The following is a 20,614-nucleotide window of genomic DNA, read 5'->3' on the forward strand; positions in this document are numbered from 1 at the left end:
CAACTGCATTGATACCAGTAGGGGGTGGTGCTTCAATATTATGTTTTCAATCACTAGGGACAGGCAGACTCCCTGGAGGTCTGCAGAACTTGCCTGTTCCTCTTTATTGAAAAAGTGATAGTGAAACAGCACCTCCCACTGGCAGGACTGTAGATGGAGGACTCCCGCTCAGCTTAGAGGGAACTGTGCTTTTATTAAGCTATGGGAATACATGGGCTTAGCTGGCCATAGCTGGGTTTTTCCCATGAGTTAAGGTCATTTTTACCACGGCCATAAAAATGGTCTTTATGTATTTTTTGTATTAATGGCCATGTGCCATTAGGCCACGGCTATTAAAAATTTCTTACCACGTGAGCTCTTATCGCCACCTGTGTTCCTGCACGAACTAGTTAGCACACGATAATGTAGCTACGTTAACTGATTAGTGCAGGAATGCCCACTGTCTACCCCCTTGCATGCCCCCTCAAAAAATGTTTAAATAGTTTTTCGTGTGCTGTTAGTATACGCCGATTTGGCAGTTACCACAGGACACCTGAGCGCATCGCGTGGTACAACATTTTAAGCTACATTACAGCCAAACACAGTTTAATAAAAGGGTCTCAGGCACAGAGATTTGTATTTGTACATTTCCAAACTTTGGGAGTAATTCTACAAGGCGTCACCAATTGATGGCATCAAGAAGGTCTGTAACTAATTGTAGTCTAGTCATTGACACAAGTGAATGACTTCTTATAGAATAGCGACTAGCAGAAACGTACAAGCCGTGACATTTTAGTGCATTTATTGTAGTGGGTATGTGCATGGTGCAATCAGGTGCAAATCCGTCATTGATGCTATGAAGTGTATTTTTTTTACCATATTCACAGGATCAATGACGATTTGCACCTGATTGCCAGAAAACTAGTGATCAAGCAGTCTTGTTGCATTAATTCTGAAGATCCTTCACAACATAAAATAATATGTACTAAGAGTGGATTTGTGCTTGGGATGGGTTTAGAGGTATAGACATATGAATATCCCCGCACAGCTATAAATACAACTGTCCAGATCTATTTGAACATCCATACATACGCATTTATACCAGCTAGAGGACTGGCATTAGTGATTGTGTCTTAGGGGCTAAAAAATCAGCACCAAACTCCCCTACCGCCCGGCTTAAGTGGTATACTATAAGCCACAGCTAAAGTTCAACGCAGTTTATAGAATAACGCATAAGCGGAGAGGTTGCATGTAAACTTAGGCACCACCATTTGAACCAATGAAAACACAGTGCAAATGCACAAGCCTAAATTTATCCATATTTTATAATTACGCATAAAACTCCCCCAAAATGTCCAAGCTCCTCCCATTTCTGCGTACCCTTTTTCAGGCGGTGTGTAAATTTTAGGTACGGATCCTGCACCTAAATTTACGCATGTAATTCCCATTTAAATCTAATTAGTGCCAATAATTGTTAAAAAGCAAATTATTAGCACTACTTCACTCATTATCCTATTAAATTGCATGCACAGATCGGGGGTACACCTAAATTTGCATTCACTTTTTTGGCAGCTTTTATAAAATCAGGGGTTAAATATGTGCATATTTTCAGCTACTGTATATAGCTATGAGAAGAATATCTGAATATCAGGGAATTTTTGATGGTGGTCACTTCAGCTCAAAGAGTCAGAGAGCGTCAAGCTCTAGTAACTGATCCACCCTATATAAGTTTTCATCATAACAGAATAGTTCTTTGCACCCATCTAACTTTCTTCCTAAGGTCGTGTTGGAGTTCCATCTTAATCAGTCAATTGTTCTACCAACATTCTTCCCAAAGCCTCATGCCCATCTTGATGAAAGTACACTAGACACCTTGGAGTGCAAGTGAGCCTTGGCCTTCTATCTGGAGCAGAATAAAGCCCATAGACAGTCCATGAAACTTTTAGCTTCTTTTGACCCAAACATGATGGGGGCAGTCATCGGTAAATGCACTTTATTCACTTACCCCCAGACTGGGCTGACTCTGGAGGGTTATGTCATGGATCACAGTGTTACAGCCATGGCTAGGTTGGTAGACCAATTGAGATCAGCCTTCATTGAGGATATTTGCAAGGCAGCAATGTGGTCTTCAGTCCACACATTCACATCTTATTACTGCTTTGAACAGAATACCTGACATGATGGTAGGTTGGTCAGACGGTCCTGCAAAATTTGGTTGGTGTCTAGAATTCAACTCCACCCTTTTAGGCCCATTTTCTTCTGTTCCAGATAGCACCTTCACAACAGTTAAGTTAAGGTTGATTGGTTTTTTTTTTCAGTTAACCTTGCCATTGCAAGTCTCTATTCTCTTATTGTTGATGTTTTTGGTGAGTCCAAGAAAAACAGCAGATGCTGCTGCAATACAGAGGACCATCCACCGTCAGATGGAGATTATATATAGACTTACATTCAATTGGGCAAATATTGAAGAGTGTTATGACCCCTGATGAAAACTAGAGCTGAAACTTGGCCAAAGAGGGTTATTCTTCAATAAAAATTTGTTTGAGAACCCTCAGTTGTTTCCTTCTTTCCTGAACCACCTCTGCTATTTTTTGTAATGGAAATCATGATCATTCTATATGTGTATATATTAGGATTATGCTTATTCTGTTATAGAATGTACATGCTGTAGTCTAATAGAATTGTATCTCACTGCAGAATAATAATTACTGAAATAAATTGCTGACGTTAGAAAGGTCATATATATATGTCATGCTTGTAATTAACTAGCTTGTTAGTAGTAAATAGGCCAAAATCATCTTAGAAGTCTGGAATGTCAATTGACTGGGAAAATAACAGAGGTGTATGGGCCTTATCTACAGTAGCCTGAGGGGGCAAGAAGGGGATCATTATATGTTCTTTCTTAACCAGAAATACAGCACCTGGTGAGCTGGTGATGGTAAAGATAATAGTATTCTTGGCTATTTAAGGTTGCAGTGAATCAGTATAGTCAGACTGTAAGCTGAGATTTCTTGTTCATCTAGTCTCCCTGTATACAGGATTTTACAATAAAGATATATATCTGAACCCAGAGTCAGAGCTTCTTTGGTAAGAGGAAATTTTTCCATAACATTTTTATTGGACTTGTTGTTTGTGCAGATGTTTTTAGTGAGCCTGGTAGCTAGGGATTCCCACATGTGAGTATTGTGGGAAATATGAGGGTGAGAGGGAGAATGAAGGCACATGGAGGAACGAGGAGGCTCGAGAGGGAGGGAGACTGCGTAGAGAAAGGAAGGAGTCTTTTCCACTGGGGGATTGGAGAAAAGGAAAAGACTACACTTCCCAGCAGCCCTTGAGTAGGTCCCATGGTAGAAACAGGGACTTCAATCCCCAACTGCCCCCAGAGGAGGTCAGGAGGGCAAGAGAAGGGAGTTGGAAAAACCTGTCCCAGAGAGCCAGGATGAGGGAAGGAGTTCTGAACCTGCCCAATCAAGCAAATAGAGATCAGCTGAGCAATGGGTGTGGGGAGGAACCTATGGACTGGCAAGGGGAAGAAAAGGGAGAGGAACTAGAGCAAGAGGAGCCGATGGAGATTGCTACTCTGACTAAACTGGAAGGAAAGAGGTGAAACAGGAGAGGGCTGCTCGGGAGGAGAGCCTGGTAGAAGAAGGGGAAAGGTGGCTATCCCATGAGGGGAGCTGAGAGAACAGGATTTTCAAAAGGCGTTTGAGAAGGTACCTCATGAAAGGCTACAGAGGAAATTGGAAGGACATGGGATAGGAGGAAATGTCCTATTGTGGATTAAAAACTGGTTGAAGGATAGGAAACAGAGAGTGGGGTTAAATGGACAGTATTCACAATGGAGAAGGGTAGTTAGTGGGGTTCCTCAGGGGTCTGTGCTAGGACCGCTGCTTTTTAATATATTTATAAATGATTTAGAGATGGGAGTAACTAGCGAGGTAATTAAATTTGCTGATGACACAAAGTTATTCAAAGTTGTTAAAACTCGTGTCAGGATTGTGAAAAATTACAGAAGGACCTTACGAGACTGGGAGACTGGGCGGCTAAATGGCAGATGATGTTTAATGTGAGCAAGTGCAAGGTGATGCATGTGGGAAAAAAGAACCCAAATTATAGCTACATCATGCAAGGTTCCACGTTAGGAGTTACAGACCAAGAAAGGGATCTGGGTGTCGTCGTCGATAATACACTGAAACCTTCTGCTCAGTGTACTGCTGCGGCTAGGAAAGCAAATAGAATGTTGGGTATTATTAGGAAAGGTATGGAAAACAGGTGTGAGGATGTTATAATGCTGTTGTATTGCTCCATGGTGTGACCGCATCTTGAGTATTGTGTTCTATTCTGGTCACCGCATCTCAAGAAAGATACAGTAGAATTGGAAAAGGTGCCGCGAAGGGCGACTAAAATGATAGCGGGGATGGGACGACTTCCCTATGAAGAAAGACTAAAGAGGCTAAGGCTTTTCAGCTTGGAGAAGAGACGGCTGAGGGGGGAGATGATAGAGGTATATAAAATAATGAGTGGAGTGGAACAGGTGGATGTGAAGCGTCTGTTCACGCTTTCCAAAAATACTAGGACTAGGGGGCATGCGATGAAACTACAGTGTAGTAAATTTAAAACAAATCGGAGAAAATGTTTCTTCACCCAACGCATAATTAAACTCTGAAATTCATTGCCAGAGAACGTGGTGAAGACGGTTAGCTTGGCAGAGTTTAAAAAGGGGTTAGACGGTTTCCTAAAGGCCAAGTCCATAAACCACTACTAAATGGACTTGGGAAAAATCCACAATTCCAGGAATAACATGTATAGAATGTATAGAATGTTTGTACGTTTGGGAAGCTTGCCAGGTGCCCTTGGCCTGGATTGGTCGCTGTCATTGGCGGATGCTGGGCTCGATGGACCCTTGGTCTTTTCCCAGTATGGCATTACTTATGTACTTATGTACCACGGAAGGGTCAGGCGGGTGGTGGTCATGGAATAATGCTGGACTGGTTGGGGAGGACCCTTGCCACTCTCCCTAGGTTGATTTCTTTTGAAAGGGAGAGAGGAGGAGGAGTGGTGGTTTTGGGCATAACTGCTATACATGAACAGCTGGGAGTTTGAATCCTTTCCGAACTGCTGTGTTTGGGGAATTGTTTTGTCTAATTGCTGACATGAACTGCTGGGGAGGGTTTGAACCCTTTCTGGAGCTACTGTGTTTGGAGAATTACTTTGCATACCTGCTATACTTGAACTGCTGGGAGTTTGAACCCTTTTTGAGCTACTTTGTTTGAAGAATTGCTTTGCATAACTGCTTTATATGAACTGCTGAGATTTTGGAACCTTTTGGGATTTGTTTTGTTTTGAATATTATGATGTTGAACTGCTATGCTTCTTGAGAAATGCTGTGGTGGGAACTACCTTTGGAGGAGCAGTTGACACAAAGGGATTACAATAAAGTATAATTATCTGACCTTGTGGATTGCTGTGCGCTTTTTAGCAGTGGATTACAGCACACAGCTCAGCTAAAGGGCCAAGGGACTCAAGAGTCTCCCGGTGCAGGAGACTTTTCCAAGAGTCTCCTGGTGATGGAGACCTTACAATATGGATATCCTGTTTGTCCTTGGAGAAAGCGAAGTTATTCACCTGTAGCAGGTATTCTCCGAGGACAGCAGAACATGTATTCTCACATACCCTCCCTCCTCCCCAAGAGTTATAATCTTTTAGCTATATTACAGTACTGATGATCCCGTGCTTGCACATGAGCGGTGGGGCACTGCCAAAAGCATCTTAAAATCAATAAATAAATATTATGTTGGGCAGCATCTGTACCTGGGCTTTGTCAGAGAATACGTGTCCTGCTCTCCTCAGAGAACACCTGCTACAGGTGAGTAACTTTGCTTTTCAACAAAGGCAATGAAGTGTGAAGTGAATGACTGAAAGTCACAAGTATTGTTGGGGGGGGGGGGGGGATAGGACTTGAACCCTGACTTCCCTGGCACTCAGCCTGCTGCTCTAATGAGTAAATATTTGCCCCAGTGATTATTTTCTTCCATGCATTTCTTTTTACAAATTTTTGACTGTAAATCACCATTTGAATTCTGTAGCTTGTCACACTTAAGGGTGAGGGGTTAATAATTTGTTTTAATTTTGCTGTTTAAGGAAAGTGTATAGAAGAGGTTATGAAGTAAAATCAATATATTCCCTGACCTGTGGGTAGTGGTATATCCTGGACAGGCTGGAAAACTCACTCGATTTCTCAGCTGGAAGACCTTCAATGACAGCAACCAGTGGTCCAGATGTTTTGCAGCTGTAGTTTGGGATCCCGGTGTCCATTCCTGACAATATATTCATGGCAGCTGTATACATTAAGAATAAATTGTTGTAAGGGTCATAAATGTGGAACCCCAGTGTGAGGTTGGGTAAGAGCTCCGAGCTGTTGTTAATCTCCTCCACCGCAGACACAAAGGCCAAGAAGTTGTAATAATTCAAGGATATAGGACTTTAAGAACAACAAATGACACATAATATGAAATTAGCATCAAACTATAAGATACAGAGATGTAGACATTGGTAGTAGACATGAGCAAAATAGGGTTAGAACAATGTTCTTCTCGTATATATTTTTTCAAACAACAAGATGGAAAAGGGCACGCTCCAGGTTTAGCACAAATTAAATGCATTTCTTTCCTCTCACTCCCTATCTTCCCATATTTGTTCTGTCCTTCAACAAAGGGAGGTGGCATAGGTGGAAGTTCCCAGTCCCTACCAACAAAAATGAAGCCAGACCCATGGGGGAACAGTTGAAAGTGTTAGTGGATGTTCCTATCCACCACAGGTGAAGACGTGTCCCAGACAGAAAGGAGAAGAGACAGGTAGTGAGAAGAGCAGACACAAGGGACTAACCAAGGAAGGGACAGGAAAAGAAAGGAAGGAAAGGAAAGGGGAAGGAGGTGAGATTGGAGAAGGGGAATAAATGTTGGGAGGAGGATGGAAGAAAGAAGGAAGGAAGAGAAGGAAAGTAGGGAGGGACAAATTGGCACTCTCAGACCCCTTTACAGTAGTCCCCTTGAATGCCGACCCTTCTTATACTCACATTACCTCCGTATCACACTACTGACATAACAAGCAGAAAACGCACAACCGCAGAAAAATGTTCTAATCTTTGTAAACTTTTGCAAATTTCAAGAGGTGGCCAGTCTCTGTAGAAAGCTTTTATACGTATTTCACCACAAGTGAAAGGTGATTTAAATTCAGAGTCCATGAATTTCTGCAATAGAAAAATATGTAAAGTGGCTCAATGTCTATGAAGTTTTGGAAAACCAGCAGATGAGAATGAGTTAATGGTCAGGTTTTCTCATGCAAAGTTTGTTATCCAACATATTCTTATGGGTAGCTATAGCTGACTTTTCTGCTAAAAGGCAGAAAACTCATGGGTAAGTACATTAGTGCCTGAAAAAGCAGATCGAACAGCTAACTTTCCTGAATCTTACTGCATAGATTGTGTTTTTACACGTGGAGGGGCATTTTTGCTAAGTATTTTTTGTATTAATGGCCATGTGTTAATGTTACGAACTACAAAACAGATGTTACGAATAACAAAACAAATGGTGTATGTCTCCATCTTTCCGTTAGTTTTTTGAATAGAGTTTAAATTTTCTGACCGATTGACTCTGATTGAGCTCTACAAAATGTTGGCCATCATTGGTCACGGTCTGTGCTATAGTCGGGAGAAAGAGACTCCACAGCTAAGTATTTAAGCTGGTTTTTTTTTAACAAGTTAGTGTCTCTTCAGCTCCTTATTTTGAGATCATGTTGATCAGGGAGGTTTTTTGCCAATGATGAAGAAGTCCTGCTCTGTCAGCTATTAAGCTAGGAGCTTCTTCAGGCTTTTTCCTCCCTGTTTTTTATTTTCACTGGTCTTTGAGATTTTTTTCCTATTGCTTACAGTTGAGAGTACAGAGGATCTTTTCTTTTGTATCTTATATCATGTGTTAATGTTGCCATTAGGGTGCTGCCATTAAAAATTTTTTAATGGTCTAAGGAAGAGACCCTTGCATCCTATATTGTTTTTCTTTATTTATTTTTTTGCTTGCTCTGTGTTTCTGGTGCAAGTGAATACTTGTAATTGATTATATTAAGTATTATTAAGTAAATAATAACATTTCTTGCAGAAAACATACAAAAATTCTAGTAGTGAACGTGATAGTCATTTTTGAAGCTGAAAAACGTCTATCTTTTTTTTTTTTTTTTTTTTTTTTTTTTTAAATGGGCACATGCTAGATGCTTTTGTGCTCTGTCCCCGGGATTCTATATATCACAACTCAATTTCTGAGTGGAAATCGAAGCGTATTCTATAACAATGTGCGTAAGTTTAATGTTTAACTAGCTAATCAGTGCTGTTAATTGGATGTTAACAAGCAATTATCAACACTAATTGGCATTAAGTTTTATGTGCACATATCGCTAAGCGTATTTTGTAACACGGTGCGTGTAAATTCTATGCTGCATAGTTGAAAAGGGGGCATGTCCCTGGGTGGGGTGTGGCGTTTCTAAAATCTATATAACTCACACCAATGGCTATTATTTTATAATAAATTGTTGGAAAACAAACATGCAATCCCAAAGTAGTAATTCCAGTATATCCAACTAGCACCAATACACTGCTTACAAACTACTATCACTTGATGATTTAATGATTTAAATGACCTCAGCGATGTCCGTTGCCATCATATTTATTGTAATGGCAACGTTAGACAACATCAATCATCTTCATCGGTCTACTATAAAGTAGTTCAAACCTTTTATTTTTTAATTTTTAAATTTTTAAATTAACTTAGCTTTCGGCTTAGCTTTTAAAGTCCATCTATCTTCAGACTCAGGGGGTCAAATGCCCGACATATGTTTCGCCCGAGACCGAGCTGTCTCAAGGGACTACCCCTACATGCACAAAAACAAGACTTATTAGCTCCCCTGCAAATAGCCCAAACAATCTTCTATGGGAAATAAACAGGGAAAATATTATTAAAACACTTACCCTGAAGATATTCTAGCGTCAGCTCTGCCCTATATAACAAAGATGGCGACAGCGTTTTTTCTAAAGGTTTAAATATCCCCTCCTAGTGACGTACATAGCCCCTCCCCCTCCAATCCTATTGGACAGATTCTAAATCAGCGATGCCCAATCAAGCTCGCTATTCAGACCATTAGGATGAACTGTCTGTAAAGAAAAATATACCACTGTTCCCGAAAATTCAAGATCTTAGCAGTAGATCCTCCTTCCCTCTTTTCTACAATTTGTTCAATAATCCTCCATCTTATATCCTCTACCCGATGTTTCATTTGAAGCCAATGTTCTACCAGAGGAGCTTGGAGGTTTTGAGTATGTATACGAGATTTATGTTCTGTGAGACGAGTTTTAACAGATCTTGAACTCCTCCCTATATAAATCAAGTCACAAGGACAAGTAATCACATAAATCGAATTCTTGCTCTCACAATTAGTGTACGTAGTAGATTTCAAAATTTTATTCTTACCTGGGACCACCCAAGAACTGCCTAAAATTGTCAAAGAGCACCGGGTCGCCCGATCGTCTTCACCAAGTCATCAGTTTTAGAACCGTTATCTATCTTTATTGATGTATTCCTGAAGAAGCAAGTATCTGAAATGAAATCCTTTTTGAAAGACTCTTCACATTTTTTGAGAGTGCTTGAAGAAATTGATGGGATATCCGCAGATACTATATTGGTGACATTGGACATTGTGTCCCTTTATACTAAGATTCCCCAATCAGGAGCTTTACAGATCATTAAAGATGTAGTGGAAGCGCGATCGGGACCCCAGCGGATATCATCGGAATTTATTCTCATGCTGGCAGAATTGGTGATCTCGAGCAATTATTTTTGGTTTCATAAGAATTTCTATTTACAAACTGAGGGAGTAGCGATGGGGGCGACTTTAGCCCCTTCTGTGGCCACCCTATATACTGTATTGCTCAGCTAGAATTGAAGAAAATCTATGGTTCTCATTTTTTTGAATCAGTATCTATGTGGAAACGCTTCTTAGATGATATTTTTTTTCTATGGACTGGGTCTGAATTGATTCTGCAGAAATTTGTAGAATGGTTAAATACATTGGATGTTAATATCTCCTTTACGATGTCATCAAGTAAAGTGGCAATTGAATTTCTGGATTTGTGGGTATATAAGGAAGAAAATAAGCTTCTAACATCTTTATATCGTAAACCTTTCAGTAGAAATACGTTCCTACAATTTGGGAGTTTTCATCCATATCAGCTAAAGTTTAATCTTCCAGTAAGCCAATTTCTGAGGATTAGGAGGGTTTGTTCCTCTGTTGAAGATTTTAAAATTCAGTCACAAGAATTGAAATCGAGATTTCTCTTGCGAGGATACCCACATGCTGCTGTTAAAAAAGCATACACTAGAGCTAGATATGCTCATCGATCGTGGCTTCTGATGGAAAAGAATGTTAGTGAGGAGGTGGATAGTTTAACCTGTGTACTACCTTTTACTGACATTAGCCAAAAATTAGCACAGATTATTAAAACACACTGGCATATTCTTCAATTATATCCCTGTTTTTTAGAAAGACCATTAATATCATATACTAAAGGTAGATCTATTGGGGAGTGGATAGGGTTTAAAAAGTTTTATGATCTAGAAGCACGTGGAATGGGAGGGAATCATGGAACATGCGGGCATTGTCAGTGGTGCTCTTTGACAATTTTAGGCAGTTCTTGGGTGGTCCCAGGTAAGAATAAAATTTTGAAATCTACTACGTACACTAATTGTGAGAGCAAGAATTCGATTTATGTGATTACTTGTCCTTGTGACTTGATTTATATAGGGAGGAGTTCAAGATCTGTTAAAACTCGTCTCACAGAACATAAATCTCATATACATACTCAAAACCTCCAAGCTCCTCTGGTAGAACATTGGCTTCAAATGAAACATCGGGTAGAGGATATAAGATGGAGGATTATTGAACAAATTGTAGAAAAGAGGGAAGGAGGATCTACTGCTAAGATCTTGAATTTTCGGGAACAGTGGTATATTTTTTCTTTACAGACAGTTCATCCTAATGGTCTGAATAGCGAGCTTGATTGGGCATCGCTGATTTAGAATCTGTCCAATAGGATTGGAGGGGGAGGGGCTATGTACGTCACTAGGAGGGGATATTTAAACCTTTAGAAAAAACGCTGTCGCCATCTTTGTTATATAGGGCAGAGCTGACGCTAGAATATCTTCAGGGTAAGTGTTTTAATAATATTTTCCCTGTTTATTTCCCATAGAAGATTGTTTGGGCTATTTGCAGGGGAGCTAATAAGTCTTGTTTTTGTGCATGTAGGGGTAGTCCCTTGAGACAGCTCGGTCTCGGGCGAAACATATGTCGGGCATTTGACCCCCTGAGTCTGAAGATAGATGGACTTTAAAAGCTAAGCCGAAAGCTAAGTTAATTTAAAAATTTAAAAATTAAAAAATAAAAGGTTTGAACTACTTTATAGTAGACCGATGAAGATGATTGATGTTGTCTAACGTTGCCATTACAATAAATATGATGGCAACGGACATCGCTGAGGTCATTTAAATCATTAAATCATCAAGTGATAGTAGTTTGTAAGCAGTGTATTGGTGCTAGTTGGATATACTGGAGTTTCTAAAATCTATGCATGTTGCTATAGAATACATCCGCTCTGCACCTAGTTTAGGTATCAGGATTTATGCCAAGTAAAACATAGTGTAAATGGCTGCAACTAAACTTGGTCTTGTGGAGAGCTGCTTGGCGTAATTCTATATACTGTGTGGAAATTTAAGCCTATTCTACAAAATTTAGGTGTACTATAGAGAATACGCCTAGGTGTATGATTTTCTATGCGGAATTTTCAGGCACCATATAGCATCCAGTCTTGTGTTTTAAATTTTCTGGACCATTTAAGAAAATAAAGTCCAAGTAAAAAAACACACAAAATAAAGCCATTGGGATGTTGAATGAGCCAGCATTTTTAGTAGACTGGCCACATAGACATCCCAGTGAGCAGTAGGGCACACTAGGGGACACTGCAATGGATTTAACATAAACGGGCTCATTTTCAAAAGAGAAGGATGCCCATCTTTCGACACAAATCGGAAGATGGACGTTCTTCTCCCAGGGTCGTCCAAATCAGTATAATTGAAAGCCGATTTTGGACGTCTCCAACTGCTTTCCATCGCAGGGATGGCCAAAGTTCACGGCGGCGTATCGGAGGCGGGACTTGAGCGTGCCTAACACTAGGATGTCCTCGACCCATAATGGAAAAAAAAGGACATCCCTGAAGAGCACTTGGAAGACTTTACCTGGTTGTGTTTTTCTTACAATCAAGGCACAAAAAGGTGCCCGAAATGACTGGATGACTATCGGAGAGAATCGGGGATGACCTCCCCTTACTCCCCCAGTGGTCATTAACCCCCTCTCACCCTCAAAAAATATCTTTCAAAATATTTTCCCAGCCTCTATGCCAGTCTCAGATGTCATACTCAGGTCCTTGACAGCAGTATGCAGGTCCCTGGAGCAGTTTTAGTGGGTACTGCAGTGCACTTCAGGCAGGCGGACCCGGGCCCATCCCCCCCCTACCTGTTATGTTTGTGGTGGAAAAATCTAAACCACCACAGAGCAAGCAAGGATATGTGGAGAAATAGAATACAATCTAGCTATGACAAATATCCAAAATCTCTGATGTATATGATTATTTATTGAGAGGAAAAGCCTCAAAATCTAGGGGAACATTCTATCGCTGAGTCATCAGCATGAGGAGGTCCTCTAAATCATCATAGGCAAAAAACCTCTTTTTTAATACGCTAGTATGGCAAATCCGCTCAAATACTGACATAGAAAAAACCGTGTGAATTTTCACTAATCGGTTACTTATCTTTTCTTTTATATTTAGCAGTCAAAAACCACCAGACGAGGCCCAACTTCGGCCCAAGTTTCGAATTACTGCCTCAGGGTCCGTGGTACATGACTGAAAAAATAAAGCACTGTCTCTCTTCGAGTTCGTATGCTTTGTGTTGTGGTGGAAACAGCGAGCCCTCCAAAACCCACCAGAAACCCACTGTACCCACATCTAGGTGCCCCCCTTCACCTGTAAGGGCTATGGTAGAGGTGTACAGTTGTGGGGAGTGGGTTTTAGGGGGGGGGATTGGGGGGCTCAGCACACAAGGTAAGGCAGCTATGTTCCTGGGAGCAATTTATGAAGTCCACTGCAGTGCCCCCTAGGGTGCCCTGTTGGTGTCCTGGCATGTCAGGGGGACCAGTGCACTACAAATGCTGGCTCCTCCCATGACCAAAGGGCTTACATATGGTCATTTCTGAGATGGATGTGCTTGGTTTCCATTATCGCCGAAAATCAGAAATGACCAAGTCGATGGGACAACCATCTCTAAGGACGACCAAAATTTCAAGATTTGGACGTCCCTGACCGTATTATCGAAATAAAAGATGGACGTCCATCTTGTTTCGATAATACGGGTTTCCCCGCCCCTCCATCAGGACGTTTTGCGAGGACGTCCTAAACAAAACTTGGACATCCCTTTCGATTATGCCCCTCCACAGGTCCAAGGTAAACATCTCATTGTTACCCCCTTATATTGTATGAGAAGTCCTCCAAAACCCACCAAAAGCCTATTGTACCCAACTGTACACCACTATAATAGCCATTATGCTTGCAAGTAGTACCTATATTTCGGTACAATAGGTTTTTGGTGGATTTTGGAGGCTCACACTTTCCACCAGAAGTGAAATAGAGTTGATTATGGGCCTGGATCCCCTTCACCACAGTGAACCGCACTGACCACTAGGCTACTCCAGGGACTTGTTTGCTGCTCTAATAGCTGCCATAGAGGGTGGTATGTTCTGTTTCTTTCATATCTTTGGGGGATGGGGTGGGAGGGGGGCAGTGACTACTGAGGGAGTAAGGGGGGGGGGGGGGTCATGCCTTAATCCCTCCTGTAGTCATCTGGGGCACTTTTTTGTGTCTTACTCATTATTAAAACAAGTCTAGCCCAAAACGTCTAGGTTTTAGCTCTGAATGTTTTTGTCTTCCTCCATTATGGCAGAAAAATATCCAAGCCTTAGCAACACCCAAATCCCACCTCCAACATGCCCACGATACACTCCATTGTGATTCTGATGCTCTGCAGACAAATTGTGTAGAAAAACATCTTAAAATGGATTTTGAAAATAGTGATTTGGATGGGTTTTTTTTTTTGGGGGGGGGGGGGGGGAAACCATCTAAATGTCATTTTGTGCCACTTTTTGGATGTTTTTTTGTTTTGAAAATGAGCCCTTAACTAGATATTCAGTTCACTGGTAATGTGCTGTCAAGCCATGGATGTAATAATCTGTGAGGCAGAGTGGTACAAAGAGCTTCAACACAGTTCTGATGTACGTGCAGGAGATGTGTTTTTCAGTTTGCAAACATTTGCAAAGAAATTTTTAAAATGTGTCCAATCTCTGTAGTAAAATTTCATGCCACTCCCCTGGTGGCGCAAAAACATGGAAAGCGGCTCGTTATCTATGATATTTTTGAAAACCAGCACATGCAAATGTGTTTTCACAAGCAAGACCACTAAACCTCAGTGTTTCATGCAAAAGTTCATTATCCAGCTCTTTCTTATAACCAGCTAGAGCTGTCTTTTTTGCAAGATGGCAGACAACTCACAGGAAACCCCACAAGTTAGAACACTGTTGCCTGAAAACTACATTCACATAACTACATTTCCTAAATCTTACTGCATAGTGTGTTTTTAGTTTTCATAGCCGCCGAGAGGGGGGGCAGGGGGGACAAAATTCCCCGAGCCCGGGCCTCCAAGGGGGGCCCAGCCCGGCGCCACAGTCCCACCCGCCCTCCGTCATCGACCATCTGCCCCCTGCATTGAAATCACAGTCTCACCTCCATAAAAGCAGCACTGCAGGCAGCAGAACGCCTCCCTTCGGGCCTCCTTCGCTCCCTGTGTCCTGCCCTCGTCTGACGTAACTTCTGCGAGGGCGGGACACAAGGAGGAAAGGAGGGCCGAAGGGAGGTGTTCTGCTGCCTGCAGCACTACTTTCATGGAGGTGAGACTGCGATTTCAATGCAGGGGGTCCGGCCCGTTGGCGGACAGAGGTGGGGAGCGGCGGTGGCGGCAACCTCGGGGGGGGGGGGGGGGGGGGGGGGGGCAGTGGCTGCGGCGACCTCAGGGGGTGGAGGGGGGAGCGGTGGTGACCTCGGGGGTGGAGGGGGAAGCGGCGGCAGTGACCTTGGAGGACGGGGCAGCGAGGGCAGGGCCCCGGGCCTGGCCCAGTCTCTCGGCAGCCCTGTTAGTTTTCACTGGTTTAGGGCTAAATTCAAGACGGCACTGAATGCATTTCTTTTTACCCGAGCGTTTGCTGAGCAGAGCACCTTTAGCCAGCCTTAGAGATTCAGTGTTTTATAACTTTGGTTCTCTTTTCTTCACATGTTCTCCCTATTTCTTTTCTGTCTGCATTATGGAGTTCTTTTCTTTTTAGCACTTTTACAATTGTTGTAAACTGTTTTGCAGGCACCCACCTCACTGGTTATGTACAGTCAAGGTAGAAGTGTAATAATCTGTATGTTAGAGCGGAGCACTGAGTTTCAGCACACAGACTTCTAATGCATGTGCAGAAAAGAACTTTTACTCCCTAATAGAATGCACAAGTACTGCTATATTTTAAACAGTATGGAATGACAAAAAAATAGTGTCACCATTTTTTCAGATGGAGACAAAAAAAAAAAAGAGCTTATTGCAGAATGCCTCCCCAAGCCAGTTAAGTATTGGTCCATGGGGTGCCCTGTCTCAGGCCAGTTGGGGGGACTAGCTACCTCAGCTGAAGTAAAGATTGTGCACTGATAGAAGCCAAAATAATAATAATAATAATAACAAAACCTGGTCATCCAGCTAGGTCTGGATCGAAGTTCCCTCCACTATCCAATCATTCTAATAACCATGATTAGTGTCATTTCAATGTAGTCGTCAGTTAACCACAATCACTCCATTCAAGGATGCCTTTGTTTCCTATCTACCCATTCTAATATTAATGCCAGATCGATTATCAATAAAACTGAAACTATTAAAAACTGGATTGAGGAGTCACATCCTGGTTTTATACTAATAACAGAAACTTGGGTATGATCTAAGATTGACCCTATTCTCAATGACATATGTCTTCCAGGTTACATCGCACATCTCACAAGAGAAAAGAAAAGAGGAGGTGGCATTGCTTTAATATATGTCTTTCTTCAAGTCACCAGCACTTCTGAACTCCTAGCACCCTATCTAGAAATCGTTGCATATAATATCTCTGATGACTCACTAGCAAATCATTTCAATATCTTGTTGCTTTACTGTCCTCCAGGTATTGGAATGCGGTTGAAGAGGAACTCAACTGAGTTCATCTCTAACACATGTGTCAAATCAGGTAACCTATTACTGATGGGTGGCATTAATCTCCATTTAGACAAACCTGAAGACCTACATACTAAACATTTTCTAGATTTCATTAAAACTTGGCAATTCTCTAATCCCTTTAGAAATTCTTCCCACAACAAAGGCCATCAGTCGGATCTATTAACATACCAATTTACTGATCCATCAAATGTCTTTATTTCTAATCCTGTATGGACTCTTGTCCCATGGTCCGATCATAATAAGTTACCTTTAACCCTCCACTGGAAAGAAGGCAAAAATAAATCAAGAATAAAAGCTTAGGTTTCCTCCTTTACATCAAGAGGGAAGATTGATCCCTCTACCTTCTGGTCCAAAATAACTTTTGACCAATTAGGATCTATTTCTCAGTCATCAAACTTCTTTCATGACTGGAAGACTATCCCCCGAATTTCATATAGTGCACCTAAAGATCTGTGCTGAAATCGGTGCGGATGCTATAACAATTCACGTAATTTAAGAAGCTAATGAGTACTGATAACAGCACTTAATAAGCAATAATAAGCACTAATTGGCACTGATTAGAATTTAGGCGCACAACTCGCTAACTGCATTCTGTAACAATGTGCGCCAAACTTCTAACATATGCAGGCAAAAAGAGGTGTGGTTAAAGGTGGGGAAATAGTCATTCTGAAATTTAGGTGTCTAGTTATAGAATATGGCCCAGTACACCTAAATCTATGTACCAGGATTTGTGCCACATTTTCATTGGTGTAAATGGATGTGCATAGATTTAGGCGCTGAAATATCACCTAAGTGTATTCTATAATTGGCTCCTAAATCTAGGTACCGATTATAGAATACATTTAGTCGGCACTGATTTCAGCACCGATTTTTTAGGTGCCATATACAGAATCTCTTCATATATACTTAGATCTTTTAAATGATAAAGCTCCTACAAAAACAAAGATTAGACCTACCAAAATGCTATCTTAATGTTTCAATGATGAACTATTAGAGGCAAAAAAAATCATGCAGGCGTCTAGAGAAAATACAAATATAAAATTTAAAAAGCCCAAACTATTATGCTAAATATGTAGGTGGGCTCAAGTTAAATACCAGAAAGCTCTATGATTTGGTTAATGATCTACTCAGCACGCAATCTCTGAATGAATCTACTAGCTCTGCAGACCAACTAGCAAATTACTTTGAGGAGAAAATGAAAGTGGTTGCACAGTTTCCTAATATTAAGATCCTACCAAGTAAAACAATGAAGTCATAGCTCTTCACCCTGGGTCTCTATATTTGGGGTTCCACAAGGCTCTCCTTTGTCACCCATATTATTCAATATCATGATGGCACCACTGGTTACTTACTGAGGCTCATGGATTTAATTCCTTCATCTATGCTGATGACATCACCATTTATATTCCCTTCAAAAGGGAATTACTAGAAATTATACATGAGATTAAAAACTAGTTTAGACCTGATGGAATCTTGTGCATCCAGTTTCAAACTCAAATTCAATTGGGAAAAGACCAAATTCCTCATGCTTACCAACCCCTATCAACCCATTTCATTAAAAAAAAAAGTCATTATTGACAACTAGTGGCGTACCAAGGGGGGGGGGGCAGTGGGGGCGGTCCACCCGGGTGCACGCAGCTGGGGGGTGCCACGGCGCGTGCCTGCTGCGAGAGTTCGCTAACTTCTCTCGTTCGCTGCAGCTCCCTCTGCCCCGGAACAGGTTCCTGTTCCGGGGCAGAGGGAACTGCAGCAAACGAGCAAAGTTAGTAAACTCGCAGCAGGCACGCGCTGCGGCACCCCCCCCCCCAGCAGCATGCACCTGGGGGGGCTCTTTTGCGGGGGGGTCTTTCGCCGGGGGGATCCGCGCTGCATCGGGGGGGGGTGCTGCACCCAGGGGGCGGGGCGCCGCCCCGGGTGTCCGCCCCCCTTGGAACGCCACTGTTGACAACACATCATATGCCTTAGATCAATTGATGAAAATCCTGGGCATCACCGCTGGCCAGCATTTGTCATTCGAAGCTCAGGTCTCAAAGGTGGTCTTGAGCGTCTTCCATACACTATGGAAGTTAAAAAGCCTGTGTCCATTCTTCCCAAGCTCCACACTTCATACTATCACTCAATCTCTGTTACTATCCAAATCTGATTATTGTAATGTGATATATGCAGGTATTAAAATCTCACTCCTTAAAAAATTACAAACAGTACAAAATAACGCTGCCTGCCTTGTGTACAGTGCACCTCACTTTTGAGAAGGCTTCCCCTCTGTTGTTAAAACTTCAATGGCTTCCCATAAACACCAAGATCACCTTTCAAATATGCAAAACTGTTTACCAAATTATATATAGTTTATCACTCTCCTTCATGCAGCAATTAGTTGATTTACCTTCACGTAATTCAGTAAAAACATCTGGGGAATACTTCATGCTCATATCCAAACTGCAAAGGTTTTTCTTACAAAATTAACCCTTGTCACAGGCTTCACATACCTGAGTACCAAACTGTTGAATTCTCTACCCAAGCAATTAAGGTACTTAAGAAATTTAGGGTCTGTTTTATCAAGCCGCGCTAATGGTTCTCGGTGCGGCAATCCTGATAAAGCTCATTCACTTTGAATGGCCTCCATCAACATTGCCGCGTGGGAACTGCTAGCACAGCTTGATAAAAGAGGCCCTCAGTGACGAGCAGAATCTGCAAACAGGGAGTGAGGTTTGTGAGAATTTAACTGAAGATAGTACTAGAGAGCAGATTCACAAAAGAACATTGATAAGGTGGAGGTAGTTCAAAGAGACCCAAATGGTTCATAATCTGCAGAATGTGTCATATACAGAGGGGCTGAAGTTGATAATAATACACTTCATAAAAGAAAAATGGAAAAGGAAGATGAAAAGCAAGCTTTCAAATTCTTATCTGCTTTCAATAAGATACAAGTAAGAAGAATTTTCAAAAGAATGAACAGCTCATTCTTAAGAGGATGTCAAAGTAATTAGGAAAGAAATGCAAAAACAAAATATGAATTTTTTCTTTGAAAGAGAGTTTGGTGAATATTTAAAGTAGTTCAGTACAAAATACAATCAGAATGCACATGTGCCTTGAACAGACCTGGGGCGAGCACTTTTCACAATCCATTTACCTAGGATCTAAGACTATCTGAAAACTTCACACACTGTATATTAGGAAAACTGCACACAGGGAGAAGTGTATTTTTACTTGCCAGAAAGGTATGAGGACTTGAGAGAAGAAACAAAACATGTTGTTGGGCATCTTTAAAGTGATTTCAAGGGAAAGATATCCACAGAAAAAGGAGATGAAATTCTTAGTAGATACCTTGTCCATACAGCAATACTCATAGGGAAATCATTCATACTTTATCTGAAAGTATCGGTAAAATTTCCACAGGTTATATCTACACTTCATGTCAGTGATCAATCAAAATAAGATCCACAAACCTGTCTCACATAGGAGCTAAGCCAGGATGCTACTTACAAGGTAGTTCCTTCAAATGAGGGAACAGTTGTGAAGGACAGATGAGCAAGTGGATAAGAGGTTTCTAGAGTTACAAGTCCTCCAACCATGATGTCCCCATCTCTATGGTATCCTGGTTTTAGATTTATTGATAAGTAGTTTCTAAGTGTGCACTGACACTCAGCCATCTTCCACAGGATGTCACAGAGCATCAATAGAATCAGAACCAGATGAGCTTCCATCTTTAATGCTATGAAACAGCTTCTCCTGTGAAGATGCTCGCTCTTCCTGCTCCAAAAGTTGTACTTGGAAATTGTGGGGGATGCTGTCAGTTCCTGATGGTGCTATCTAATTAAATGTTTGAATGATGGGGAATACATGTAAAGTGTTAAACTGCACTGAAGTAGCCTGTACGTTTTCCCTCAAGGAGAATGAGAAAAGACTGTGAAAATGTAATGCTGACATCGAGGTGACCGCTCTATTTCTAGATGAGCTCCAATACCTGTGAGGAAACTGTGTGGTTTCTGTTGGGCCCTGCTGCTCAGAGGCTCATCCTTAAAGGATATCTACTCCTGACAATGGCATTTACTATGAAATATAAGTTGTTTCTTTTAAATATAACCTTATGAATTCCAGGCCTTAATTAACTAGACAAACATAAACTTGATTAGAATGTTGTGAAGGACATGATATAATAACATAGCATTTTAACAGTCAATGATAACAAAAAA

The 20,614-nt window shown here is 41.4% G+C and overlaps 1 protein-coding gene across 1 annotated transcript in view; it reads right to left on the minus strand.

Moving 5' to 3' along the window:
* Positions 1 to 20,071, minus strand: part of LOC115464521 (vomeronasal type-2 receptor 26-like) — a 64,408-nt gene extending 44,337 nt beyond the window's left edge. Inside the window, exons 1-2 of the mRNA XM_030194885.1 lie at positions 19,905 to 20,071; positions 6,169 to 6,460 (exon numbers count right to left, since the gene is read on the minus strand). Coding sequence (XP_030050745.1) covers positions 6,169 to 6,460; positions 19,905 to 20,071 — 459 coding nt within the window. The remainder of the gene's footprint in view (positions 1 to 6,168; positions 6,461 to 19,904) is intronic.
* Between the last annotated feature and the right edge of the window lie 543 nt (positions 20,072 to 20,614).

Source organism: Microcaecilia unicolor, chromosome 3, assembly GCF_901765095.1.
Source record: "Microcaecilia unicolor chromosome 3, aMicUni1.1, whole genome shotgun sequence".
In the NCBI taxonomy this organism is placed as follows: domain Eukaryota; kingdom Metazoa; phylum Chordata; class Amphibia; order Gymnophiona; family Siphonopidae; genus Microcaecilia; species Microcaecilia unicolor.